The sequence below is a fragment of the Lagopus leucura genome, unplaced genomic scaffold, assembly GCF_019238085.1.
Source record: "Lagopus leucura isolate 7727_CA_CO unplaced genomic scaffold, USGS_WTPT01 Super-Scaffold_100037, whole genome shotgun sequence".
NCBI classification, from domain to species: Eukaryota; Metazoa; Chordata; class Aves; order Galliformes; family Phasianidae; genus Lagopus; species Lagopus leucura.
The window spans coordinates 5348690-5376501 of record NW_024962286.1 but is presented as its reverse complement, the minus strand read 5'-3'; the positions used below and the strand labels follow the sequence as shown (position 1 = coordinate 5376501).

The 27812-nt window shown below is 51.1% G+C and overlaps 1 protein-coding gene across 1 annotated transcript in view; it reads right to left on the bottom strand.

The window, feature by feature from the left end:
- PRDM16 (PR/SET domain 16) overlaps positions 1 to 27812 on the bottom strand; it is a 201907-nt gene that overhangs the window by 29834 nt on the left and 144261 nt on the right. Inside the window, exons 4-5 of the mRNA XM_042882994.1 lie at positions 2926 to 3060; positions 169 to 271 (exon numbers count right to left, since the gene is read on the bottom strand). Coding sequence (XP_042738928.1) covers positions 169 to 271; positions 2926 to 3060 — 238 coding nt within the window. The remainder of the gene's footprint in view (positions 1 to 168; positions 272 to 2925; positions 3061 to 27812) is intronic.

The following is a 27812-nucleotide window of genomic DNA, read 5'->3' as shown; positions in this document are numbered from 1 at the left end:
CCGGCCCAGGTTGCCCCCACCCAATCCCAGCTTCGAGCAACACAACTACTTCATCAGTGAGGAGTGAAAGTAAGCAGAAAAATGAGCAGCTGCTGGAGGTGCAAGGCCACTTGGGGCACGGATGGAGGCTTGAGAGTGCCTCTCTGAGGGTGCAGCACACTGCCTTACCTTCCATGCTGGGTGCCATGTTCCCCAGGGAATAGCTGCCTTCCTTGGCACACACCAAGAGCTCTTCTCCTGGCTCGATTTCCTTAATAACTTTATAATAGATCTGCGAAGCAGAAACAGAAATTGAGACATGTTAAATATGCAGAGATGTGCGCTTTACATTTTTAACCAATAACTCAAATTATTCCAGCTAACAGGGGGGGCTGTCACTTGATTTGCATAATTGCTACTAAGAGCTCTTTCTCCTGCCTTTATTTTACTCCATGCACGTCAAGTTTCACGCAGTTTGGACCACAAAGTAGTATTTACAGTAACAGCCTCCCTCATTCAAATTACACAAAGATCTTCCCATTGTTTCTCCTACCTCCTCCGTGCTCCGTGTACTCGTTACAGCAAAGGGATGATTAACCTGATGGAATTGAAACACTGAACTCTCCGCTTCTCTAAGCCCAAATGGGCCTCGTGATCACAGAGCATCACCCTCACACCCTTCTCCTGTGGGCTGCTCTCACCTGGAACCCGAGGACCGCACTCAACACCAGCACACAAACCAGCCCACTTCTACCGGTGGTGGGATCTGTTTTCAGAGCACACAGGCAGAGCTCAGACCCCTCCCAGCTGTGTGCCCCATCTCAGTGCCCGTGTGAGCCGTGAGGAATAGCTTTGATGAGGAAGGAAACCAGAAAGCACAGCAATAGGAGGTGGGAGTTTGTGCCACGGCCCCGTGCATCCCAGGGCTCTGTGTCCTCTGCAGGACTTCACCAAACTCTCCGAGTCCACCACACCCCTCCCTCTGCTACGGAACACTGCTGGAATCCAGCAGACACGAGGCATTAACTGCAAGGATCTCTTTGCTCTCCCTCCAACAGCAACGCACAACGTTCTTTCTAGGATATCAACCAGAAGTCACCCGGAGCAGCTCTCAGCTGCAGCTCTGTGCCCACAGGGAATAAAGACCCCAAACCATCACAGCCCACGGGTGCTGCTGACAGCACTGCGCTGCTCTTCGGGTCCCTTTGCTCCACTTCTCCGTACTGAATTCAGAAACCCCCCGCAGGCTCCCTGCCCGCACTGCAGCCACCACGCTGCCCCATCTCCTGCGTTCCCTGAGCGCATCCCTACCAGCTCTCGTTACAGCCATGCCATTTCTCCAGCGCTGCTCCGGGACTCCCTGGGACCTCCCCCAACCTCGAGCCCTAACCGCAGCCGAACCTCCGAGTGCGGCCGCCCCGTCCGTCCATCCATCCGTCCGTCCGTCCGTCCCATCGCATCCCATCCCGCCCGGTCCCACCAGGGGGCACGCTCCGCCCGCACAGCCCCGCACAGCCCCGCAGCGCTTCCAGCCCTCCCGGGTTGTCCGATGTCCGTCCCCAAAGGGTGCTGTGTGCTTTGACTGCGGTTATTGGAGTGCGAGAGGAGGAATGCGAGCCAGCAGGAAAGGCCACAGAGAAGGCGCAGCGGCCACCAACAGCACCGACAGCAAAGAAAGAGCTTCCCAAAGTGCCCTGGCCCCAACCTCAGCCCTTCCCTGCACACACCAGAGCCCCAAAACACAAACTATGACCTGAAAGGTCCGCCTGGTCCATAGATGCACTCGTGAGCTTTGCATGGCAAGAATCCTTCAGCATGACAGCACTAAATGGTCACCATCACCTCTGTGTGGCATCTTTAACCCTGCACCCCTCTGTTTGTCCTGAGAACAAAGTTACTCAGCAGACAGAATCACATTTCTGCAGCAGCTTTTTTTTTTTTTTTTAAGAGCTATAGTCCAACCCTCAATAACTATTAGGGAAAGGCTGGATTATGCTGGAGTCACATTCATTTCATCAAGCATCTCGTTACAATCATTAGCTTCACCTTGCAATCATGCTACCAGTGGTCTGTATCAATTAAAGCTGCTGTGTTTCCCCTCCTGCAAGGCTTTTTTTAGGCATCCCTAACACAAACCAAAGCAGGTGCTCTCATACCTGAACTCTCCCATTTTACACAAGCTGCCTTCCTTCAGATCCACCACAGCATCCCCATCAGTTGCAGGCTGGTCTTGCTTTTGTATTTCCAGCCCTGCATCCAAACCCGCCTCCTCTTTGCTAGCTGTAGTCACAGCACGACTGCCTCAGGACTCAACCAGGAGCTGATATCTGACCTACTGACAACTTGAGGTTTGTGAAGCTCCCAGCTTGGATCGCTGTCCCGAATCCACTTTTGGATTTGAGTTTCAAACAACTCTACAAAGAATGGCCCTTTAATTCCTGGAATGCCCCATCCCCTGCACAGAGAACAAAGGTCACCGCAGCTGTGGGACCAACATCAAAACCATTCAGTCCATCTGCACCCCCCCCCACGGACACCCACACCGCTCCCCCAGCATTTCCCCCTGTGCCCATCAGGCCTCTGTTTTCCCCACAGACCCCCAGATCCTCTCCCACCCCTCTGTCACCCAAACCCAACCTGAGTTCACAGCCTGCCACCGCATCTGCCCACCACCAACAGCTCACAGCATCACCTTTCTGTGCTTCTGAAGGCACTGCAATACCACCAGTGGCTCCCACGTGCTTAATGAGCACAACCTGTGTCACAGCAGGTGTTAACAGTTCTCACAACCTTCCCCACCACAGCCCTGGAAGACGGGGCTGCACAGAGCTCTGCTATGGGTGCCGCAGCGGCACTGCTGCATGGATGGGTGCTGCAGCCACTCTGTGCTGCTGCTGTGTGCATGGTGCAACGAGTGCAGCAAGGCAGCAGTGCTGGGGCTGTTACCTGCTCGTTGACGTGGCACACGGCGAGGTTCTGCTCTGCACAGGAGCAGGCTGCACGGATGTACTTCAGCCAGGTCCCAGCTCCGCTCTGGTTGGCATCGACACAGAATTTCTCGTTTCCCAGGTCGTCAGCAATCTGTGGGAAGCAATGCAGAGGTCACTGGTTATGGAATGGTAGCTACAGGAGGAAGAAAGAAAGGAGAATTATTTGCAATGCGAGATTCCCAACAAGAAATAGAGAAAGCTGGATTGTATATAAAATTAATAAAGACACGTGACTTGGAACAAGATATATTCCTGAGCTTGTGAACCTTGAGCAAAAGAAAAGGAGAAAAAAGGGAAAAGAGGAATTTTCTCATGTGAACGAGTGCCAGGTCATTGAGAAGTGCCACCAAACATAACCCAGAGCAGAGCCCAGCAGTAAGCACAGCCACAGCGTGCACAGCCCTTCAGCTGTACCCACAGTGAAAGGCCTGACTCAAGGCAGTGTCCTCTGGGAATGAGGAGGCTGAGTGACACTGTGGGCTCTTGTTGAGGTCACAGCTTCTTCACAGCTTCTTACTGACCCCAAATGAGTTACGGGGTGTGGGGCAGCCTGGGCAGAAAGGGACAGCAGCTCCAATGGAAGCAATAGGTTTCCACCCACAAAAGCAGGATGGTCAGTGCCATGGGTCAGTCTGGGCACATGGCAGATAGGTTTTGATGGTTTGGGTAAGTAATGCCCCGTTTTAATTAATTTGTACAGCAGCAATCAGAGAAGCCATGAGCCCAGGAAAGCAGGACGGCACGTTGCAGGGTGAGATGGAGAGCCTGTTTGGTTTTACAGCTGCACAGCACGGGTGCCCTCTCTGGAACTGCAGGCACTTCGAGTGGCACTGGAAAATCCCACAGCTCAGCTGAAGTTCACCACTGCTCTGCAGCCCCCACGTGTGGCTCACAGCTCCACTTCAGAGGGTCCTGAGAGCCCCAAACCAGCCGAAACCCTGCAGTGCTGCCAGAGCTTTAGCACCCAAAGTGGGGGTGTGAAATCTCACACAACAAAACGAGCAACAAATGAGTCTGTGTGAACCCTGAGAACTTAAAGCCCTGTTTTTCACACCCCCCCCCCACTGCGCTCCACAAATAGAGCAGCATCACAAACCATGGCCCAGCAGTGTCCCTGGATGATGGCATTCTGCACGTGCTGTCCCTCAGAGCGTGCCGTGCTTTCCTTGTTTTCAATTCCAGACCTTTGAGAACAGCAGGAACACGGAACAGGGCAGGAGAGTGCATGGATTATTGCAGGAAACGCCGTTGTATAATGCCAGCACTGCAGGAGTCCTTCCATCACCTCCCCCCCTCACCACAGTCCCACTCCATCCCACCCCACCAACACCACACTGTGGATTTCTCATTGATTTCTTTTCCTTGACCATCAAACTCCCTCTGCTGCAGAGGACGCATCCATAAATGCTGGACCAGGACCCAGAGCTGTGGCTGTGGCTCAGACCCACCTCTGTGCCACATCCCAGAGCTCCCAGAGCTTTCGGCCACACAGCACTGGGGGTTGGAACCCAAAGGGCTCATTGATCTCGCAAAGACTTCGCTTCGCAGTGTATTAAGATTAGAAAGGCTGAGCTCTGTAGCAAAAGTGATGGAAAATTTCTCTTGGATTTGTTTTGCACATCATTTGAGGTTTCCTGCTTCTCTAATTTGTGGGCTCTCCGTTGGGTTGTTTCTTCCACGTTTTAATGGGCAGAACACCAGAGCTGGCCCATGTGGAGGGGTGCCGTGGGGCTGCAATGCTGAGGGATCTGTCGTCAGTTCACTTAATGGCTTCCCAATGTGTGCAAAGAAACGAAGCGCCCGCAGCTCTGCCATCAGTGCCCCAGCATCCTGGGGCTGTAACATCCCTCCCCAGAAGCTGGAAGTGTAATAAACCTTCTCATCCCATCGTTGCAGGATCTGCCTTTGACAGTTTGGCTGATGCTCGCATTTTATTTGGCAGGAGTTTGAGGGAGACTTTTTTCCCTTTTTTTTTTTTTTTTAAATTTGTTTTTTTTTTTCCTTTCTGCTTTAATAACCCACGAGCTGATTTAGAGCAATAAACTGTTGCCGTGAGGCTTTGTTGTGTTTCTTTTAAATAAAGGGGAGGGGGAGATGGCTGCCATGTCTGACTGTCAGAAGTAACTGAAACAGAAAGTCCATTCTTGCCGCGGAACGAAGAGAAAAAGATTTCATCCAAGGAAACACCTCTGCCAATGTGTGGACACAGAGCCCAGATGAGCTCATAAATCCAGCACTCTGCCTGCAATTAACCTGGCTTCCTGGTGATGTGACAGAGAGTTAATGAGAACCGTGGCAGACAAACCAGGGTACCAGGGTGTGCTCTGGGCTCTGCCAGCACCCGTGGGCACAGATGGAGCTTGCTTGGCTTCGGGTCCCCAGCAATGAGGGCATGGAGGAAGGAACGCCCAATCCCATGCAAGGAACCTCCAGGTGAACCATCACAGCAGGAGAAGACTTTTGAGACGATGGCCAATGTTGATCGTTCAACAAAAGCTCGTTTTTCGCTGGTAACGTCATTCATAGCACGCTGATTTCGATTAAACAGTAAACTGTAAAGAAATGATGCTGGAGTCAAAGCTCGGGGCTGCCTCAGATATTGTACACACAAGTCAAGGAAGGGATTTCCAGTTCTTTGTAATATATACACACAGAAACTTTGAAGTTTTCCTCCCCGCAGAAAGAGCTCAATACAGCGCACTGTTGTACCGCGCTTCATTTCGCCTTGTTTTTATAAACCAATTAATTAATGCTGTTCTCAAAGCTTAATAGATAAGAATAAACGGGAAATTAAGAGAAGCCTGGATCTAATTAAAAAATCAAGCAGTACTTTTTGGGAGTGGTGGATGTCTGTAGGATGCCTGCTCCCCTGGGACAGGGTGCCCGCGGTGCCCCTGGTGCTCTGCAGCTCACCGCAGGGAGCCCTGCTCCTCTCCCCCAGGCACGCACTGTGCTGGCTGAGCTGGCACCAACCTTCCTGCTGCTCGCCTTAAATCATTGCTTGTTACTCCAACTTTCTTTTAACAACCATTTGGGAATGGAAGCTGTGGAACACCACGAACGCGTTGGCCTCTTCCAGGTGATTTATGGAAGGCACCGGGTGCCAAAACCGTTTGCCACTTTTTATGCACCGGCCAAAAAAGTAGCAGAGCCTTCCCGTGCCTGTTCCCATTGCTAACACCCATCACAAGGTGCCCTCCTTGTGCAGCTTTATGCCAGCCATGGAAGGGCATGGGGTGAGTAGAGCCCCACAGAGCATCACCCCATGGCTCTGCCAACCCTCCCGCCAGCTCCATCTGTGCCCACAGTCCTCGGAAGGTGCAGCCCATTACCAACACATGGAGCAAATGTAACATCAGTTACCCAGGTACCCAACCAGCTCAGATAGCTGAGGTTCTTGAAACTGTGTGTTTTTTCCATGAAATGAATAGGTTTGGGGATCTTCCCCAGCACAAGAACTGAGGGGAGATCTGCCCCTATCACCCAGCACTGGAACCATCCCACCTCCCATCTGGCTCTCAGCTCCCCCAGCTCGGGCTGCCCACGGGGAGCTCCTGCACAGTGCAGTCTGCTTTAGGTTGGCCACAAACCAAAGCCACAGAGACCAACATTTACCGGCAGCAGCGACATCACCACCATCACCATCCCTCCTCACATTTCATCTCGTTGCATCTAACAGCAACCAAGCAGCCAAACGATCTCCATCTGGAAGTGCATTCCTGTTCATGTATGAGCTCTAAATGCCCTGAATTTACAGGCAAAAAAGCGTGCATTACTGCTGCTGAAGCCGTGACCTTACACATCCTGAGCAAAGATATTAAAAGAGAAAGAATGGAGCCAAACCCCCCCAACCCCACAGCTGCACTGCGCTCCCCCAGCACAGGAACCCCCCCGGGGTGCCACACTGCACGAGCAAACGGCCCCCAGAGCCCTCTTAGATCACACACCGCTCTCGTGCTCTTTAGAAGGTGTGAATTAGACGAGCTTGTGAACAAGGCTGGCACTGAGAGAAAGAATGGAAGGATATGGGGGCTTCCCTTTGGAGCCACGCAGCGGGATGGAAGCAGGAGCAGCAGCTCCTGCTTAAAGGGCTCTGCAAACAAAGCAGCCATCCCACACCGAGCCAGCAGCAACGTTCTGATGGAGCACCAATGCACTGAGCACCTCTCATACAGCCGAGACGTGTGATTTCTTTCTGGTTGGTATTTACTGAAAACATGACCAAAAAAGGTGCACAGTGAGGCACTGCAGCCTGCAGCCATCCCACTGCAGCAGCTTCTGCCACTGAGATGCACCCTGCACAGAGCTGCATCCTGCATGGGAGCTGCATCCTGCAGTTACTGACATGCACACCTGCAGCCCTGCCCCCTGCTAGCAGCAGGTATCAGCATGCAGCTGGGGCTGCTGGGACAGAAGGATTGCCATCTCATCAGGGGGCTTTGGGTGGCATCTCCTCAGCAAAAGCCGAAGTAATTTGACTGTTATCCTCAAACACGTGGAAATCTCCTGTTTTTTTTTAAGTAAGCTCCAGAATGCTGTTGAAACTCTTTATTAAGACTTAATCCTACAGCCTTAAAAAAATCTAATAGCGCAGTATTTCCACGGCAGAAATGATTCCTGTCTGTATCTGGCAGCCTTTCCAGTTCTCTAAGGATGAACATAAATTCACTCAGACCAAATTAAAGCTGAACGTCCGTAAGCCACGTAACGCATTAATTGGGGCTATTAATGTTTTCGGAAGAGCTGCACAACAGCAGAGCCCCCAGCGAGGGCAGGGTGTGCATGCTTCACACCCTGCTGCCCATCTGCAGCAATGAGTCTGGCAGAGATGCATTTGAGTCGATGCTGTCAGAAAGGGCAGAAGTCCTTTCCCAGTCCGATGGCTGAGCAGTACCCACACACAGCCCAGAACCGACCCACAGCACCGAGGGCCACACGGCCCCACGGTCCCACCATGTGTGCTTGGAGATGCTCCATCGTCTTTTCCATGTTTCTGCACCAGGTCTGACGTTGGCTGAGCCCATCCAGTCTGTGAGCAGCTGCCAAGAGCATGAAGTAATGAGAAAGGATAGGGAGGGAGAGCTGAGTGTGTTCCAGCCGTGCTGTGCGAGCACACCCAGCGCGGCCCGTGGCTGTCAGCACTGCTGGAGCAGCCTCATTAGCTAATTGGCCTTTAACGACCAGCCTGGGTGCGTTCCTCGGTGCCACCTTCCCCGTGCTGTCAGCCTGCTCATCCTTGCCGATGGAAAGCACCAAGCCCACACTGCGTCCCTGCCCACACTGAGCAGCACTGACTGCAACAAACCCCATCTGCTGCAGGGCGAGAGAGGCTGCGGATGGAGGGGGCTGGATGGAGGGGTTGCTCCCTGGAAGCACTCAGTGGACGGATGGGGCTGTGAGCAACCTGGCTTAGAGGGAGGCGTTCCTGCTTATGGCAGGGAGTCGCAACTGGATGATCTTAAAGGTCCCTCCAACCAAACCATTCTGTGATTCTTCCCAGGAACCGGAACCATTACGATGGGGGAGAATTCCCAGGTGCTGCACTGCACCCAGGTATTCCTTCAGTGAGTGCTGCCCGTTGAAGGGGAAAGCATCCAAGGGAAAGTCTCCCTCTATTGCATTAGCACGGGAACACAACACATCCAAGCCCTTCCCATGGCGGCTCTGCCCCGTGATAAATTCTGAACGCGCCTGCACTGGGGAGGGCCATTTCATTTCCAAGCCTTATTCACACGATGAAACAAAATTTTCAGCAGATAAATGCCCATAAATCTCTATGCCTTATTACGAGTGCTGGCTAACGAGCAGGAGCCCATGCAGCCCAGAGTGCGTGCTGCGCCCCGACATGGGGCTGCAATAACACACCGAGAACAGAGCCGGGGCCGAGTGCCACAGGTGCACTAATATAGGCATTAGTGAATGATTAGGCCTCGTAAAATATATGAATGCTGTTTCTTTAAGAAGCCATAAAATTTTATTGAGGAAAAAATCCATGTGCAAGGCTTTGGGTTCGTTTCATGCGGTCATTCAGAATTTCACTCATTTCTGACAGGACCATGATAATTAAAACTGCGGCCCGGGTCTGGTTTCCATAAAGTCCATCTGGCCTTCAGCGATGGCGAGGTTGGAAGTATGTAATTGCCCGGGCAGCAAATAACTATTTTGCCATCCGCAGTTTAATTTTGTCCCTGCAGCAGGGGAGCGAAGTCAGAGGGGCAAAGATCATTACTGCGGAGCGGGGAAGAGGGGCTCCCAGCAGCCTGCTGGCCATGTTTGTTGAAATGCTTGACACCGACGGGCCCCATTAATGCACGGGTTAGATACAATCTGTGGAAAAGGGTCTATTATAAAGGGATTATTTGGAAGTGTTCTGTAGGTGGGGGTGGGTGTGATTGAAGGACTTAAAACTGTTACATTAACCCTTAGGGCACTCAGAGCGGTAACGAACCTGGCATTAAAGGGCTGGTGTTTGTCACCATGTCTTCACTTCCCTCCTTCTCCGCCACAAGGTCAAAGGGATTAACAGCATCCACAATGCTGAAGGTGCAGCTCGTTTCTGCCCGCTCTGCAGCAGCAGCAGCTCCCTCTGCTCCCCAAACGGAGCCATTAAGCAAGAAAACAAATCCCCAGCGAAAGACAGCAGCAATTACACCCTCAGACCCACTGGGAGTGCTCACACTTACAAGAGAGCCAGAAGAAAGCCAACGCAGCTCAGAGGTGAGAGGAGATGCTGCAGAGCACCGCTCCATGTCCCAGATACCAGCTCCCCGTGTTTGGCACCAAAGCCCAGCAGCAGCACTGGGAATGCCCCATCTGTACCAAGTGGGTTTTCTGCTCCCTTCTGCTCCTGTTCAACAGCAAGTCCAACAAACACATTTCCTCTCGGCGGAGGATGAGGCACTGCCATGCCCACCATCCATGACGATGGGTTCTTTCCCACTTGGGTTACCCTATGATACTATGAAGCACTCACCATTAACAAAGGTGTCTGCAGCGCGCTGATTAAAAAGCATAAATGGGGACAAAAAAAGTTTTAAAACCTTTCTCTTTCAGCACATGAGCCCGATCCCCCAAAGCCCAAAGGGGTGAAGTCTTTTTCTTGATGAGTGCTAACATGGCAGCGCTCTACAGTGCGTGCTGCGTGCTTAACTGACTTGCCATGCCTTTCATTAGGCAACCATGCAGCCAACCAGCCACACTCGTACCTACCAAAGCCAACCAGCCATGCTCTTACCCAAACAGCTCCAAACAGCCCCACTGCAACCCCATCACACGGCCATCCCAATGGGGCACAACGCTCACCCACCTCCCAGCAAACCCCTGCGACAGCTCTCAGACAACAGCCCCGACTCTCCTGCCTTCCTGTGCCAAAATCACAGCTACGATGGTGCTGTTCTTGGAAATGACACTAAAAAACACTCCTAAAACACTGCAGATGCATGACATGCATGACACCTATGGCTTTTCTAAATCAAAGGGAGAGAAATTTTGGTCAGCAAAGTAAGAGCCAGGTTGCCAAAAATCCTGAAAAGGTCTCTCAGAAGGAAAAAGAAAAGAAAAAAAAAAGAACCAGAATAAAAGAAGCTGTGAAAGTTTATGAGGATAAACACTGATGACAGGTGGAGTAGAAGCTGAAATCCGAACTCGAAAGTAACTGCAAATAAAGATTTGTTACAGATGGTTTTAATATGACCTAACACTAGGATGCCAGCTACAGTACCACTTTTTCCTGTAGGCTGGACAAAACTAATAACACGGTTATGGAAACACGCTTCCCTCGCACAGATACACGAGGAATAAATGGCATTTAATGCACGCTGTCCTCCTCGGAGGGCAGACAGGATCAATAAAGTGCTGCTAAAGAGGCACAGGGATGTGAGCTGCAAGGAGGGAAAGTCGGGGTGGGGGGAGAGCCCACCTTGCAGCCAGGGGTGTGTGGGGGCTGTGCCACCCATCCTTTGACCCTGGAAAATAATCCTTCTCTTTTGCTGCATTGGTTTGGATTGTGAGATATCCTCTCTGCTCCCCTGGCATCATCACCACGCTGCCGTCGCGAGTTTGCAGAGGAAAAAAATAAGGTAAGAATCATATGAATCACATCTAATTCCCTTTCATGATGTCAAAACCTCTCCAGCGAGTGCTCGTGGAATGGCACAAACACAGCACTGAGAAACCCCACCTGGCCCAGGGAGCTCATCAGCTGAGCAAGCCGTGTGGATTTGCTTGGGGAGAGCTCTGGGATTGGATAGAGAGATGCAGATTGAAGTAAGGAAGAAGTTTTTCACAATAAGGCAGCGAGGCGCTGGCACAGGGTGCACGCAGAGGTGGTGATGCCCATCCCTGGGCACAGCCGAGGTCAGGCTGCAGGGCTCTGAGCACTGGTGGAGCTGTGGGTGTGCAGGAGTGCGACTGGTGGCCTTCAGGGGTTCTTTCCAACTCAAACCATGCTGTGATTGCATGATTTTCAGAAGCGCCAGCACCCCAATGTTGGAAGCCATATTTATCAAAGACGCAACAGAGTGGAAAAAAGTAGAGCGTAACATCAGCCTGAAGTGTATCAGTGAAACTGCTGGCAATCACACGGCCACAGCAGCCACTGAATGAAGGAACAAAGCCAAAGATGGATGTAAAAGGAGCCCACATTCTCAGTGCTTCTACGTAACCCTTACAACAGGCACAGACCAAGGGCAGATGAAGACCCATCCGTCAGACCGTGCCTGTGCCAGGCACAGTGCTGAGCACAGCAGTGCTGGGAGAGCAGCACCAGCAATTGCAAAACTTCACCGCTCACCTCGTGGAACTTTTGTTTTACACTCGATTGACTTTTATTACCAACTCCAAAGAATAAAGCAGAGAATTAGAAACAGCCATTTTGGGGAAGAAAAGTACATTATGAGATTAGGGGGCTAGATTCCCCGGCAACCTGGAAATGCTGAGAACAACCATAGCCTCAAACACACGCACCAACTCACGGCTAAGAGAAGCAGCCTTACCTCCTGTGCTTGGCCACGTCGCCCCAGGATGGCATCCAAGAGATGCAGCACCCGGCTCAGCACTTGGTGCTTTCCATACGTACCCAAGCAAACTCTTTCCTAGGAACGCATGTGGGCAAAGAGGAAGCCACACCTTTCTGCATTTCCTTTAACTCCTGATGCTTATTTGCCAAACTTCTCTGGGCACTTGGCTGGGGTTGGGGCTCTCCTCCAGGGACGCCCAATGCGTGGTTTCGGCACGGCCGCACTCCCCTTTGGGACGGTTGCGTATGGGGGGACATATTTAGGGCCTGAGCGGCTTGACAGTCATGATTAATGCCCTGCATTAGGAGATTCCAGCGAAAGTATTCAGGAGCACGCTGTGCAGTTTGGTTCTCATCAGATGGTCGGGTCTGCAGGCCTATTAAAAACAGCAGGAGAGCTGCAGACTTAATCACAGAGGCTGGGCCTGCGGCGGGAGGAAGCGCGAGACGGACGTGGATGCAGCACAGCCACGGAGCGGCTCACAAACCCACATCCCTGGCGTGGGGAGAAGTGGAAGCTCTGCACAAAGCCAAGGCAGGGCATGAGCACGGCCAGCAGAGCACCAAAGAGCCGAAGGTGAGGGGCACTTCAGCCCCATTGGCAAAAATCGCAGGTGAGATAAGGCCTAAAGCAGACCGGGTAACACCACTGCTCGTCATGTTGTCAAAACTCCTTCTTTCAGTTTGCCACCTTTTTGTTTTTATCCAGCCGCCTCCAATTTTCCAGCCTGATTTTTCACAGAGACAGCATTGAATGGCAAGAACTAAGCACGAATCTGCATTTACATTTGGAAGCAGAGCGTGCGTCCACGCATGGGGACGGACCACTGGAATCCATCGCTCTTTATTATAGCCAGCCCACCATTAAAACCCCAAAACCACAGCAAGTGGAGATCACACACATGTCCTATCCACTGCCTTCATGAATGCACATCATTTAGAACATCAGACAGGAGCATAGCAGTAGCTTTGACACGAAGCACTGATAGTGCATTGCTCAGCTGATAACTACTGAGCTCAGGAGCCCAAGGGCTGCAGCACACGCCAGCAACTGGGGGCAACCACTGCCTTCTGCTGCTGCAAAGAGGGGCTCAGCTGCACAGTGCTGAGCAGAGGGAGCTGCCCCCCCTCCCCCACACACACAGCAGTGCAGCACTCACATGAAAACCCAAACCCAAATCAGCATTAGGAACCCAAAACCACACGACTGGAGTGCAGCAAAGCTCCTGAGGTGTTCAAAGTCTCAAAATCCTCTTTTTTTTTTTTTTTTTTTTGGATGTCTGAATATCAACAAACCCAAAACAATAATTAATTCTTCTCCAGCGCACAGACCCAGTTCAGTAACAAGTGCTAAAAATACATCTGAACCTTAGAAACAAAAGAGGAGGCGCGGAGCACTTTGAAAGTTTGCTCCCATAATTAAATAAATTAGAGCTGAGCTGCTAAGAAGGGAAGGACAGAAAGTTCACCGCCAGCAGGACGGGGCTGCCAGCTCCTGGCTTATTTACCGAGACAGAATCAGGGAAAAGCAGCGCATCGTAACACATCTCCAAATTCCAGGCGTTCTTTGGCTCTGTTTTGAAGTGAGGAGGGGATCCTCGCTTTGAGAACACGTGGTTTGTGAGCCGGGCAGAGGCGGCGCCCCCTCCTCCCGCAGCTGCTGGATGCATGGGTGGGATGCAGTGCTGGGATGCACCCTCATTGCTTCCATTGGGCGCTGGGACGCAGCGGGCAGCAGGCAAACACGGCACCGAGCCGCTGCGCAGCCCGCCGCTATCTGCGCATTGTTTGGATTTGCAGGTTATCAGCGGGGCCGCAGCTCGGGCGATGACCTCATTAACTGATGTGGCCACATCAGCACCTCCGAACGGCGTTATCACTCATCGTGTGTCATAAAGCAGCGCGCTGACACCTCCCTGAATGCCGCCTGTATCTTATCTCCTGCGGGGACAGGACCCTCGCGGGGAGACAGCGTGCGGCGAGGAATGCGGGAGGAGACAAGTTCAGCAGCGGCAGCCGACGGGGGATGATTTCTCAAACAAACACTGAGGGGGAAATTAATGGGCTCGGGTTCGCTGCTGACAGTGCGGAGCAGAGCTTCGTTGACTTCTGACTGCTATAATTTAAGAGTTATTACTGTAATTTCAGAGCAGAGCTACTGGGATGCTTCCCCCAGTGCGTCCGGAACGGAGCCGCGTCGCTCCCCCGGCATCACCAGCACAGCGCCCCGTTCCTCCCATGGACAAACCGGGACGTGGCCTCCCAGCCCCGCAGAAACAAAGCCCTGCGTTCTTTACCGTCCTGCTCACAGCTGTGAGCCATGAATAGGAAAGGTGATCCGCGGCCCACGGCACCAGGATGACAAAACCCCAGGCGAGCTCCCCGATGCGCCACTGCCTTCCTGCACAGCGCTGGGAACTTCAGTGATTCTTTTCTTAAGCTCATCCGTAAGATTGCATTTGCAGCCTCTTTGTTCCAGCCCTTCTCCTGCACCCATCCCCCTGTGCAGCACTGAGCATCCCAATGCTGGGACGCCCAGAGCCAGAGCACTCACACACTGACACAGCTTTGCACCAGCAGATGCCAAAAGGTGCTACATGCAGCCAGCACTTAGGGCCACAAACAAATTAATGAGCAAGAAACCTTGCAATGTGCATCACATTGCTAATGGTGCCCAATGCTGCCCAGCTGCTGCCCAGCATTGCAAGGTGAGCTAAGCTAGCCCACCCAAAGTGGGCACAGAATCGGGCAGCAGAAATCAATGGAGAGAGCACTTGGTGGCTCCCCCCTTAAATACAATTCATCTGTCATGGCCAGGTGCTTTCTTCTCACTGTACAATCTGCGGAGACTGAAAACACCATAAATGATCCAACCAGAAAAGCTCAACCTATGGAGTCCAATGGGTGTAAAGCTCCTAAGTGATGATTTGGTCCCCAACAGCTGAACTAGGAACTATCACCAGCCCCTCTGTATTCTTTTCTCTCATCCAAAACTGCCATCGAGTCTGGGGACCAAAAGATCCCCTACAATCAACACTGGGATAAAAACCCTTTGCTATGCCTTTTCCAGACTTGAACCCAGATCTTTTATTAAACCACATTAACCTAAACATCCTCCCTTTATTTCTCCCCTGCTGGGTAACACGGTGTTGGAACATGAGCTGCCAGAAAAGCTCAGTGTCCTGCTGAAAGCTGCAGAGGAGGCTGGCTGGATGCACTGAGCAGAAAGCATAAACACATCGGGCCAACACATTTTGCAGGGATTAAATGGGTCGGGACCAGCATTACGACTCCTCTCAAAGGGGATAAACAAAAGCAAAACGCCATCAACGTTTCCCATGCCTACCGTGCCAGGAAAAGCTTTTCAGATCTGAAAAGCGAAGTAAAATGAAAATAAAATAAAATTCAACAAAACCACGCTGCTCTCAGAAGGTCCCACTTCAGCACAAGTGCATTACAAAGCCCGCATTGTTCCCAGCTGGGCGTCCTCAGTGCATCGCTGCGTGCTCTGGGCTGTGCTGGCGGGTGGGCTCAGCACAGATGCAGCCCTGCAGCTCTCAGCCCTCAGCATCGCAGCCTCAGTGGGGTTTGCAGGCGGCCACTCGCCACCACCCACCCCTACGGACCACGCAGTAGCAGTGGTGTGGCTCTGGGACCCAACAGAGACGCCGCTGAGGGTCCTGCTGTGCATCCTCGTGGTGACGCAGCCACCTCTCTGGCTCTGAACATTCATCACAAGCCATCAGCTTTGAGCATTTACCTGCTGTCGCATGCAGTCACCCCCATCCAAAAGAACACACGTTCCTGGCGAAGCACGATGCTTAGTTCACAATGCAGCACCGCGCCACCCACCCGATTTTCTGAACCAAAATATGATCAGTGGGAAAACAACTGGTTCACTGAGCTTCCCATCAGCTGCATTTCCTGCATCCCCACAGTGGGGACGGACCGTTTCCTCTCTGACGCTCAGAGCTGCGCTGTGAATGCTCAGAAAGGCCCCAGTGCTCATTAAGATGGGATCCCACCTTCCCCATTCCCTTCAGTCCCCTGTAACCTTACAGGTGTGGGTGGATTCATTTTTTCTCTCTTTTTTTTTTTCTTTCCTAAAAGATTGATTACACGCTAAGCAGGGTTTCTTTAGCGAGCGCTCACATCTCTAATTATTAGCACTGCCAACTTTTCCAGCACAATGCTCAGTGTCAGATAAACGAAATCTGTTCCTGTCTGTTCTGTAACTGATATCAGCTCCATAGTGACAGTCCCTGACCTCGGGACCCCGCGCTTTGTGCGCTGCTACATCTTTACTCCGTTGAGAATGGGCTCCGCACACATCAAGACATCACCGATATTAATTAAATTAGAGAACGCTCTTATCACTCTGCTGAATAATGGCCTTTTTCAAGCAGCCCTGAGTAGCCTCAGAGATGCCCTCCTGCAGACAGTATTCAAAATATTGCATTTCCAGTGCTTGCTTTCACCTTCCTCACCCACTTGACGTAGCGGCTTTTGCACTCAGAAACCCAATACAAACCTGTCTACACACCAAGTACACCGCAGACGTGCGTTGAGATCCTACATGAGCCTTTTCCTACTGGGAAAAAAGTAATGGCCATTATTAGGCACCTGTAGGAGCCTCCTGCAGCACGGCTAAGCTGCTAGAGCCAAGGGAGAACACCGTTAGGAGGGCATTCCTAAAGCATGATGTGTGCATTTCTTTGCAGTGCTGTCCAAACCCAGAGGGTGTGCACACAACGGAGACGTTCCCTTCCAAACGTTGGCAGCCAGGTCTTGCTGTCGCAGCACTGAGAGCTCTCTGGCTCGCTTTCCACTGATGACTGCTATGTGAAATTCTGTAATTACTCGTAAGAGGATTGGCCAACACCAGCCAGCTCCATCTACAGCAGCAGGCCTTGAACCAAGCAAGCATTTGGCTGATTCAGGGCTAGCAGAGGGCCCGACCTTTGTTATTTTCTCCAAAAACTTACTGCTCTCTTTCCTCCTAGATGTTCTTTATTATAAACAACCAAACTGTGGTTTACTTAACTGTTGTTGTTTTGGTTTTTGTTGTTTTTTTTTTTTAAAGAATCAATAAACTTGATTGAAATACAAAACAAAGAATGGAAAAAGAAGCACACCGCTACTCACTGATGCAGGGAACCCAGACGGGGAGCTCCAGCACCCTGTGTGTGCTGATGGGAATGTGGGTTCCACCCAAGGGAGCTGGAGCCCCCAAAGTGAGGGCTGCTGTGAGCACAGCTCAGGAGCTCTGATGATAACAGCCAGGCTTCTTCTTCTCCCACCTGCATCAATCCTTGCCCATCAGATCCTCCGAGAGCACTCAAAAACACAAGCTGGAGCTCAGGGTCAATTTGCAAATATTCATCCCAGAAGCACAGCTCCAATCGATATGACAACATCCGCCATGATGGCTTCAACAGTCCTGCTGGATGCTTCATTTCTGTCACTGATTGGATAAATGCACAGTTTCAGCCCTTTGGATTTCTGTACGGATGGAGGACGGGGCAAAGCTGGGAGGTGTTTGCCATCTTTGTGTGTTGAACTGCACCTGGGGACCATTTGGAAGATCCTGACTCCAAAAATGGAGCTATGTAACAAGAGGTGAGGAGTGAGATTAGGGCCTGGCACCAAGGCTGGGGTCGATATTTAAGGGCAGTCACACAATCCTGACCCGCATTTCCCTTTCCTAAGAAGCACCCTCTGTCCCTGGGCAGTGAAATAACCTAACACGACACGTTCAGCAGTGTGCATGATTTTCCACTGGGGTTTCCTCTCAGATTAGTGTGTCCAGACCTAAAGGTTACATTCCAGAGGTCTGCAGCACTGCTGGGCTCCTCTGAAGCCGCATTTGTTTTCACTGTGAAATAATTTTTAAGCAATTTGCTCCTGAATGGCAACGTGACAGAGAAACCACCGTTCTCATGGAACCCAAAGGGCCATTTTGCATATTCAAAGGCTTTGGCTCCATCCCCAAAGCAGGGAAGTACCCGTAGCACGTGTTCCTGCCTTATCAATAGGAAACTTTAGCAAAAATACTTCCTACATCCACCTGATGGAGGCTGATGCACAAGGCAGAAAGCCCTGCGGTGGCAGTGGCTATGGGGACACAGGGGGGAGAAGCTGGGGCTAGAAACCAATGGGTGAAAATGGCTTTGGATAGGTTTGTGTCATTGCTTTTAGCTCGCTGGGAGGGCTGCAGAGCTGCCATTGGCTTATTTTTATATTTCAGATAGATCAGTGTGACTGCTGGGATACAGCACAGCGAGAACACCCCGAGTTCCCATGTTAATATGAAACGAGCATCATTGCCCTTCATGGGTGACAAGAGACCGTGCTGACGTTGATGACCAGCAGGCAGGACTGTTTTCCAGTCCCAACCCTTCCACCCCTTGTGGAGCAACAGTGATGCTCTGCCCCTGCGTGGTTCAGATGTTGGCTCTGTTGATCCCTGCAGCCAGCAGTGACCTGGTGAAACACACATCACCGCCGTGTCCCCTCTCCCCAAACTCTTTTTCACAACTTCTTTCCACGGCAGTTATTAAAGGCATGTTGATTACTTGTGTAATTGACCGGTGCTGCTGGTAACAACACGGCAGACTAATTGAAATGTATGAGAAACAATTACGAGTAATTGGAATCAATTAATTGATGATTTTCTTGGGAACTGCCGCTTGATGTGGGCAAATTCTAATTACATTTACCCAGCCTAGGAAAAATCTCAAATCCCATTATAGATTTTGAAGCAATGCTGTGCTGTTTCCATCAGAGCAGCTGCAGGCTTGTGGAGCACTGAGCACATCTTTTGGAATGAGCAGGAGGGGTGGATAGCGGAGTAGAACCCCACATTCTCTGAGATGACCAGCAGAACAATTGAAATAACTACATAAACAAAGAAAAGTGTACGTAAATCATGTCATTTCCCATGGTTCTTAAAAAAAATAAGTGTATTTTGCTGGAGAAGAACAACTTGTTGGAAAAGAACAGTACAGAGAATATCTTCAGCACTGCAATGAGTGACTGGATGCTGGCTAAGTCTGCAATGGCAAAGGACTGCTGGGCAGCCATCCCTGCTTTCCATCCCTGCACCAAGAGCCCTCCAGAGCCTTTTTGCTGACAATATCATTTGCACAGAAGCACAGCATAGAATCACTGAACATCCATATTGGAAGGGACCCGTAAGGATCATCCAGCCCAACTCATTTTAAGCAATTATCATGAAAATCCACGGCATTTCTAAAGGAAACAGTTTCCTATTATGCAATACTGCAGAAATTTAAGCTCCATAGCAAATATTCCGTATTTCATTTGATTCTCTTCAAGACCAGAAGTGAAAAGCATGTCAATGCTCTTGCTTATCATGACATACTTTGGTGCTTGGCTCGGCACTGCAGGTTACCAGGGCACACAGCCACGTCCTCTTGGGCCAGGAGCTCTGGTGGGGAAGGGCACGGGACGATGGAGGCAACTGCAGTGGAGCAGCAAAAACAGACCGTGTGGGAAAAAGGCATTTCCTTGTCACACATCCCAGGGAACTGCAGGGCAGGGTCCCACCTTGATCTGCAAATGGGAACACGAGGAACGGGTGCAGGATCCCACTGCAGTTCACTGACGAGGACTGGACACAAGCTTGTCCCAGCGCCCAGCATCAGATAAAAGTGACATGAAAGCATTTCTGCTCGCCAGGGCTCCTCGCATCCCGCGGGGCAGTGAGAGCTGACAGTGCACAGTGGCCACCAAATTGCTGGGCAAACTATGTCATGTACAAGATAGCACCAAGAGCCTGCGTCGAACAAAGCGTCCGTGCTCCTTTGAACTCGTGATGAGCTGTGCGTGTTTTCTGCTCTTTATTTTTGTAACTGCTCCAGACCCCGAGGCAGGTGGCAAAAAAAAATCGAGGCAGGGTTGCAAGGAGCTGCAGACATTTGGTGTGGGGGCAAAGGGAGGAGAACAGACGCTTGGTATTGCAGCTGATCCGGGTGGGGTCCCACGATGCATGGTGGGATGGGATGGGGTTGGACTGGATGGTCTTAGAGCTCTTTTCCAACCTTAATGATCCTACGCTTCTACGTGTTCTATTTTACAGCAGAGGATTTCAGCTTTGCTTTCATCTCTCTTAATTGGTTTATCACCTTTCCAGGCAGCCTGTGCAAACCTGAGCATTAATCTGGAACAAATGATGCAGAAGACCTTGCTCCCAGCCAGGAGGAAGGAAACTGCCCCAGTTTGAGGCACACTCCCTGCAGGAAGGCAGACTGTGCTCAAAGTGGGGCATTTCCCCCTCGGTGCTCCCTCCTCACTCAGCACTGCCCACTGCAGCATCCCTGTGCTTGTGTGACAACCTCCCATGCCCAGCAGTGAGCCCATGCACTGCCTGCCCTGCTCTCCCCTCCTGCCCCACTCTGACAAATTTTCCTTACTCTTTTCTTTTCTTCTTTTTCTCTTTTTTTTTTTTTCCCCTCTCCCGGAACCTGCAGAAACAGCAGCACGAGGCAATTTAACTTCGCATTCAAGCTTCTACGATAACAGGTTATCTACATAGCAGCCTGCAGGTCGGGCCTCCCATCATGAGAGATGCCTGGCAGCTGACTGAAAGCTGATTCCTGTCAGAAGCTATTTTCTCTCGGAGACAGAGGAGACATTGTGCCCCTCGGTGCTCGAGTGTGGCCCCGGCCACTGCCAAAAGACCACCTTTTTTTTTTTCTTCGCTGAGACAAAACAGAATCCCCCCGCTGTCAGCTCTATCTGGAGCTGCTGAAAGGAGATGTATAAGCCTGGTAATACTGTCGAGGAGATAACTGTCAAACGGCCTGAAAACCACTGCCTGTCTGCCCAGTGGAGGGATGGGAGCACCAGCGAGGCCACAGCTCAGTGCTCAACAGCTCCTGGCATCTGTGAGGTCTCCCTTTTAGCCACCCTTAATACCCTGCTGAAAGGAAGCCTGTGTGTGTGGCAGGACACGGGCTCTGGCTGAGCATCAGTGGGTGTGTGGGGTCCATGCTCTGTGCTGGGAGCCCTGGGCATGGCTATGGGGCCTCCAACTCAGTCCCACACTGAGGGCAGTGCGAGGAGGATGCAGTCCTTCCTTGCATCTGTATGTGGAAACAGTGCAAAGGTTGGTGCCAACGTGCCACACTTCCATCCCTGCGCTGCTTGTCCCAAGCCAAGGCATTTCAGCTGGGAGGAAATAAAACAGCACGCTGCACAAACAAGTATGTTAACCGGATATGCAGTAGGAAACAAACAAACAGAAACCTCACTCCAGTAAAATAAAGTTAAACTGCTTTTACAGCACTGCAAGGAGGAAGTTCATCAGGTTACGTAAAATATATGGGGAACACTCCTCGCTTTATGCAGTGCTCAAGGATGAAGTGAAAGCAAATCCAATCCACACAAGAAAAGCACGGCGATGTCCTGTCCCACAGAGTACTCAATATAGATGAAGGGGGATGACCATGTCACCCTCCCAGCAATCCCTGTGCAAAATCACCACCTTTTGGGTACCCTGCAGCCGTGCTCAGAATGGTTCGCTGGCAGAGAGGCTCTGCCCCCCAAAGACACTTCTGCACCAAAAAGCCTTTTTTGCTCCCAAAAGCTCTTGGCAGCACATGGCCTACGAAAGGGAGCTTGTGATCCCTTGCCTTATGTACAGCAGACAGCTTTCCTTCGGGTCAGGAGGGTTTGCACAAGCTCCAGACGCTCAGATTACGCCGAGCTTTGCTCTGTAACCTCCTGTTCTCAATGGCAACGTTCTGTGCTCAGCCCCTCATGCTTGGCATGGCCCCACTGTCCCCAGCCTGGGCAGCACTGCCCCACACACTGCCCCAGCATGGCAGGAGGGCAGAGCCCACCAGCATCCCAAATCTGCTGGAAACTTCCAGAAAGAAAGTGCAACCCGGAGTCGGAGAGGCGTGGGGACGCAGCGCTCAAACCATCGCGATGGAGACCTCAATCCACAGAGCGATTAATCAGATTCCTTCTTTTTGTTTTCACAAATGATAAGTACATCCAGTTGGTTTATGTGGACTGTGCCTGCAGGGATTCCTTCCTTCTCAGCCCCATGTGAGCTCCGGGATGGCGGCGGGCCAGAGCCGAGCAAACACCGCATCTTGGATTATGTCGACTTGTATGTTTATTTCTTTTCTCCAGGAAAAAAAAAAATAATAAATTCACTCTGTAAGGAATTGCTGGTTTCACTGTTTAGTTCTGCTCTCCCCGCACTTAACCACAACGTCATTATCAAAGCATCCCTTGGTAAGTAATCTGCAAACTCTTCCATCTCCAACTCCAGCACGGCCGGCCCCTTCCAAAGACCAAATGGAAAAAACAGCCTTTGCTCACGGCGTCTGCTCCAGAAATCACTTCTAAATTGCAGATTTGTATATATTTACGCACCCAGCAGTAGAGAAGGCACTTCAGTGCTTATCAGCTGCAATAAAGGAGTGCGGAACATTGGGGATTTGGTGCTGGGACTTGGCCGTTAGCCACGGGGAAGCTCAGACCAGGCTAAGAAATGCCTCTTTGGCATCACTCTGTAAGAGATCACACCGTCAGGCACGGTGGCAAAAGGCTGTAAATAGACAGAGCAAAGCCCCTGTGTCTCTGCACGGCTCCTGGAGAGCCCTGACGTGGGGCCTGTATGGCCCTGGATGAGTGAGTGAGGACACAGCTTTAGGAACTGCACTCCCTTCCCCGTGTCCCCATGTAACAACAGACACCATCACTGCAGCTCGGCTTGGGGCAGCAAGGCGGATTAAACACCCATAGGTGGGAAGTGGCGAACTGCTGCTGATCTGCAGCCCGGGCTGAGCCAGGAAGCCTGCTGCTCAGCTAAAGCCCCGTGATACGTATGGGGAGAGTGTTATCTAAACCACTAGGACGACTATAAAATATCTTAACAGCTTCTGCTGCTTAGCTGGAAGCAGGGCTCCCCTCGTATCTAATATGAAACAAGTGGCTCAGCCTGTGAAAGGCAGCTCTATATTCCGAGGCCGCAGCGGCTGGAAGCTATGGGGTCGTCTCAGAAGCTCTCAATTGTTTTTAAATTCTGTTTTTACAAGGAGCGTGAGATTTATAGGCTCTTGAGGGGAAGAAAATGATGTAACTTGAGTAAATCAACAGGCCATTTATTCCTGGCCCTGTTTCCTCTCTGTCGCTGTGTTCTGGAAGCAGCCTGGCCCCAGAGGCTGTGCAGTCCTACAGAGCCCTGCACGGCCCCATATGGCCCCATGCAGCCCCACGCGGCCCCATACAGCCCCACGCAGCCCCAGATGGCCCCACATGGAACCAGGAGATGGCAGCTGCTTGTGGCTCCTGGCTTTTGCCTCCCTGCAGCTCTTTTGCCCGCTGACGACAGGCACAGGGCGGGATGCTGCATGCAGTGGGTCTGGGACCAGCAAAGGGGAGCAGAGCCTGGGCAGCACGCATTTGGCAATGGCTTATTTCACAGAACCAAATCCAAAGAGCCAAAAGCCCGCTCTGAAAGCAGCTCTGCCCACAGGCTCCAAATTAGAAGAACATTTTAACCTTTGCACTCTTCAAATTTCAAGCCTTGTTACCGTCCCCTAATCTGCTCCCTTAACCTCGAGCAGAGAAGGACTTTTTTTTCTCTATAGGCACGATTTGGCCGATCCACACTGTAAATGGAAGACCTTTACTGCCCCGTCTCTCCTTTTTCAGCGCTCTGCCCATTCAGCGGAGCAAAACCCCTTTTGTTCCCTGCTGACACACAGCTGCCTTCACGTTGCGGGCAATGTTACCGCTCAGGTCAGGCAGCCAGGTTGACCCCTCACCTTTGACAGTGATCTTTATCTAGGCTCCATCTTAATTATTTATCTCAGGAAGGTCAGAAAGAAAATGCCTCTCTCAGGACCCCTGCTGCGTCAGCCTGTGCAACTTGTTAAGATTCAAGTTCTTTGAGGACGGTAATTCAAGCAAGCCTCAGGAACGGAGCATCACTCCCATAATGAGGAGATCCCAGGGTTTAGAAAGCTGCTTTCAGCCCACAGCTGTAAATCCGACAGCCAGCAACGCAACCGGAGCCTCTCCTCATAAAGCTGTGAGGCTCCGAGGAGTCAACAGATCTCTAATGTGGATGTAAAACGTCTTCACATCATTTCAAAGCCCCCTAGCAGGCTCTGGGGCTAAACGTGGAAGAGTTCAACAAAGCAAAAACCTCAGACTTTGACACGAGAAACGTTTGCAGCTCACACAAAGTTCAGTAGCACCAAAGCAGGGAGAGGCTCCAAGAAAGCGATTAAAGCATAATACTCTCTCCTCTTTGCCACGGTACTTCACAGCAGAGTTGAAGGAAAGCCACACACACAATAAAAGGCAAAAAAAGGGGGGGAAAAAAAAAAAAAAGCAACCAACAAAACTTGTAGTAAAGAACTGGGGTATAATTTTCTTCAATCAACTCCAGCTCATGACTGCAATTACCCCAAATCTCGGCGAACCTTGCTGTGATACACCAGGGACAGGTCTTGGAGCCTCGGTGGGTGGCAACCTTTCATCTGCCTCTCAAACTGTTCTTTATTGTACGGTTTCAAATTAGTGCTAGCAGCAATGAGCAAATTTGATAATTCCATCTCAAATTAGTTAATGTAACGTGCCAGGAACCACTAACTAAGGCACTGCAAAGATGAAAATGTATCTCTCCAGACTCAGGATGCAAGGTTAACCAGCCTGACATTTCATATTTGAAAAGTTGATTTTTATTCTCATTAAAACGAATTCCTGCTTTGAATCTCCCCCTTCTTCCATCCTCGTCTGTTTTCCTCCTCCTGCGTGGAAAAACGCACCGTAGAAACACGAGGCCCGCATTCCTTCGTGATACAACATAAATGGTGTCTGACCCAGATAGCTGTGAATTGGGTGGAAATCATTAGGATCAGATGTACTGATGGAGCCTTTGTAGATAGCGGCGTTGGCCGGGCTGTGTTTCCATGGCAGCTCTGGATGAAGCTGATCCACGTTTCAGATCCTTATCTCCCGTTTACCCAAACTCATTTGTTCTGAAAATCACGATGAAATACAGAACAGGAATGCACAGGGTTGGGTTGGACGGGGGCATCCCATGGCACCCTGCTGCTTTTCTGCCTCTTGCAATACAAAACCACAGAGACCGCGCTCCATTTTTACACGCTTTCCCTCGTCTTGGAAGTTCTTCCAGGAAGTTCTTCTTTCCTTCTTTACCTTTTGGTTGAAGATCTGCACTGCATTGGAGCAAACCAAGGCCCTGACATGGACCTTCCCAGTGAATAACACCACGGAGAGCCAGGTGAGCACAGGCTGAGCTAACAACTGCCAAAAACACGCTGCAGACATCCCCACTTACGCTCTCTCCAAGGCATTATTCAGCAGGGAGAGCACAGCTCACTGCCCACACCGCATTTGTACCAGCTGGCGGATTTACTCTGATTTCTTCTCATGCCACAAACATTTGAATCTAGATCCAAAGCAGCACAGGTGAGGTCCCAGCCCAAAAACCAACCCCGACTTCCTTCCCTCTCCAATCTGGGGCTGCAGCATCACAGGAATGCAGCACTGAGCCGGGCTGAGCAGCCACACTGCATGTCTGGGCTCTGCTGCAGCCCCGTGACAGATGATTCTGCCCTGAAATGTTTCACAGCCGAACAGAAGAAGTTCTTTATCTGTGTGGTCCGAGCTCATTTACTCCAGGAGAAAACTCCAGCCCCTGCCCGACTGAAAGCCAGGTCTTGTTCTCCCATCTGATGGATGAATGGAATTCAGAAGTCTGATACCGTCCCCTGAGATGTCATTTAAATCCACAGCCTGGCTCAGCAGCAGGTCCTTGGGCTCATCCCCTGGCCCTGCCCCGCACACGGCTGCCTTGTCCTCCCATTACAGCCATGGGGCCCGAGGAGCAGCGTGCCGGCGCTGAGCTGCTGTGAAAGGATGGCACACAGGGACACATAGGGATAGGCACATAGGCACACAGGCACGTAGGAAGCGGCACTCCTCAGGGACAAACCATCTTCCCAAAGCTCAAATGCAAATCCTGAGCTCCCTCCTCATCTTTGGCAAGGTATTTTTGGCACTTGGATGGGTTTGGCTCGTCCGATTGCTGCTGCAGATTCAAAGCTTTGATAGCAAAAGAATGCAGCGAAGCAGCAGAGGAGCAGAAGTGAGCCCTTTTTTTTTTATGGAGCAAAGGGCTCATGAGCCGTATTGACATCCCCACAGATCCTTCTGCAGGGCAGAGACAGCCCTTCTGCTCTGGGCTAACTGCTGGACTCAACATAAAGGAAATCCTTCCCATTACAGCAGCACACAGAACATGAGGGACATCACATCTGAGCTCCCGCAACAACACGCACCCACTCAGCCCATCACACACTGCCGTGCTCCCCGTGGTTATCACAGGAAGGGCCCCAGGACTGTCGGAGCTGCTACTGTTGTAATGCATCCAAGATGAACAGCAGAGAGAGCCTGAAATAAAAGCCAAGCTTCCTGTCCCATGTGCCTGCCAGACTGCTGGCAAGAGGTCAGGGGCATCCTCACCGCAGACGGTAATTGCGAGAAAGGAGGGAGGTGAACGGATCAAAGGGGCAGAGGGGAGCAGAGGGTTTTACAGCGAGCAGAGTGACGGCAGGGCAGGACGCTGGGGAGCACAGAAACGTCCTCCAGCAGAAAGCAGATCCATGCTCCCCTCCTGCAAAGCAGGTCCTGTGTCGCTGCGAGCGCTGCTGGGATGGGAGGACGTGGAGCTAAAGGCGCTGCTCCATCAGCATCTCCTACGTAAATGAATGAGATTATGCAGCTAAACAATATTTTGCAAGCAAAATGGATAATAAATTATGGCTCTGGAAGTGCTAATGGCGCTCACATTTATTCCTATTAATACTTCCTGGTTTTGAAAGCTGGGCCAGTTCCAGAGATAATGTATTACAAACCTTCTGCTGAAGGATTTGGGTTCCTCTAGGCTCGGTTCCAGTTATAACTGGCAGCTAATGCTTTCACACATTCACAAATCCCTAACTCCTCCCCAAGAGCAGAAGAGAGTGGAGAGGTTTTGGCTTGGGTCAGCAGATTTCGGAGTGTTGCAGAAATGAATGGGAAGTGATGCAGCCCTCTTTAAACATGAGGCCCTAACAGTGGGAGCCCTTCATAATAGATGTTCTTTATGTTGTACTCACATGTACAGCCATACACATCTGCACACTTATGTAATGCCCGGCAGAAAAAACCACGTAAACTCCATGTAGAGAAATGTGCCATTACTCATTTTCTTTCAGCCCTACACAAGTGCCACTATGCTGCTCTGAACGTGAAAACTGCCAAGCTGTTCACAAAAATAACACCACCACAGCATTCAGGGCACGTCTGTAACCCACACACAATATGAATGGGCACAGAATGGAGCCCAACACCACTCAGCTTTGGGCAAGGCCAACTCATGGAGCTCCAGCACACGGGGACCGGCTGGGAAGGCGATGGGAAAGGAATCCCCTTGGAACCAAAGTCAAAATAAGAAGCAGAGATTCTCTTCCCAAGAAAGTTACAGTCCTGCGCCAGGGGAAGCCAGCGGTGGATGTGCTGTCTTCCAAAGACTTAAATATCACACAGAAGCTTGAATCTTACCCCAAGTGAATGCTTCAGAGGATGCTACCATCCGCATGCAGAATACACTCAGCTCGCTGAGCACCAGCAGTCATTGGATACACAGCAGTAAATGATGGGAATCACAAGGCCGTGGGGCTCAGGATGGGGTGCTGTTCCATCACAGCTCTTCACAAACCACTCCAGTGTCACAGATGTGCTCCGTACCTTTCAAAATACCTGCTAGCATA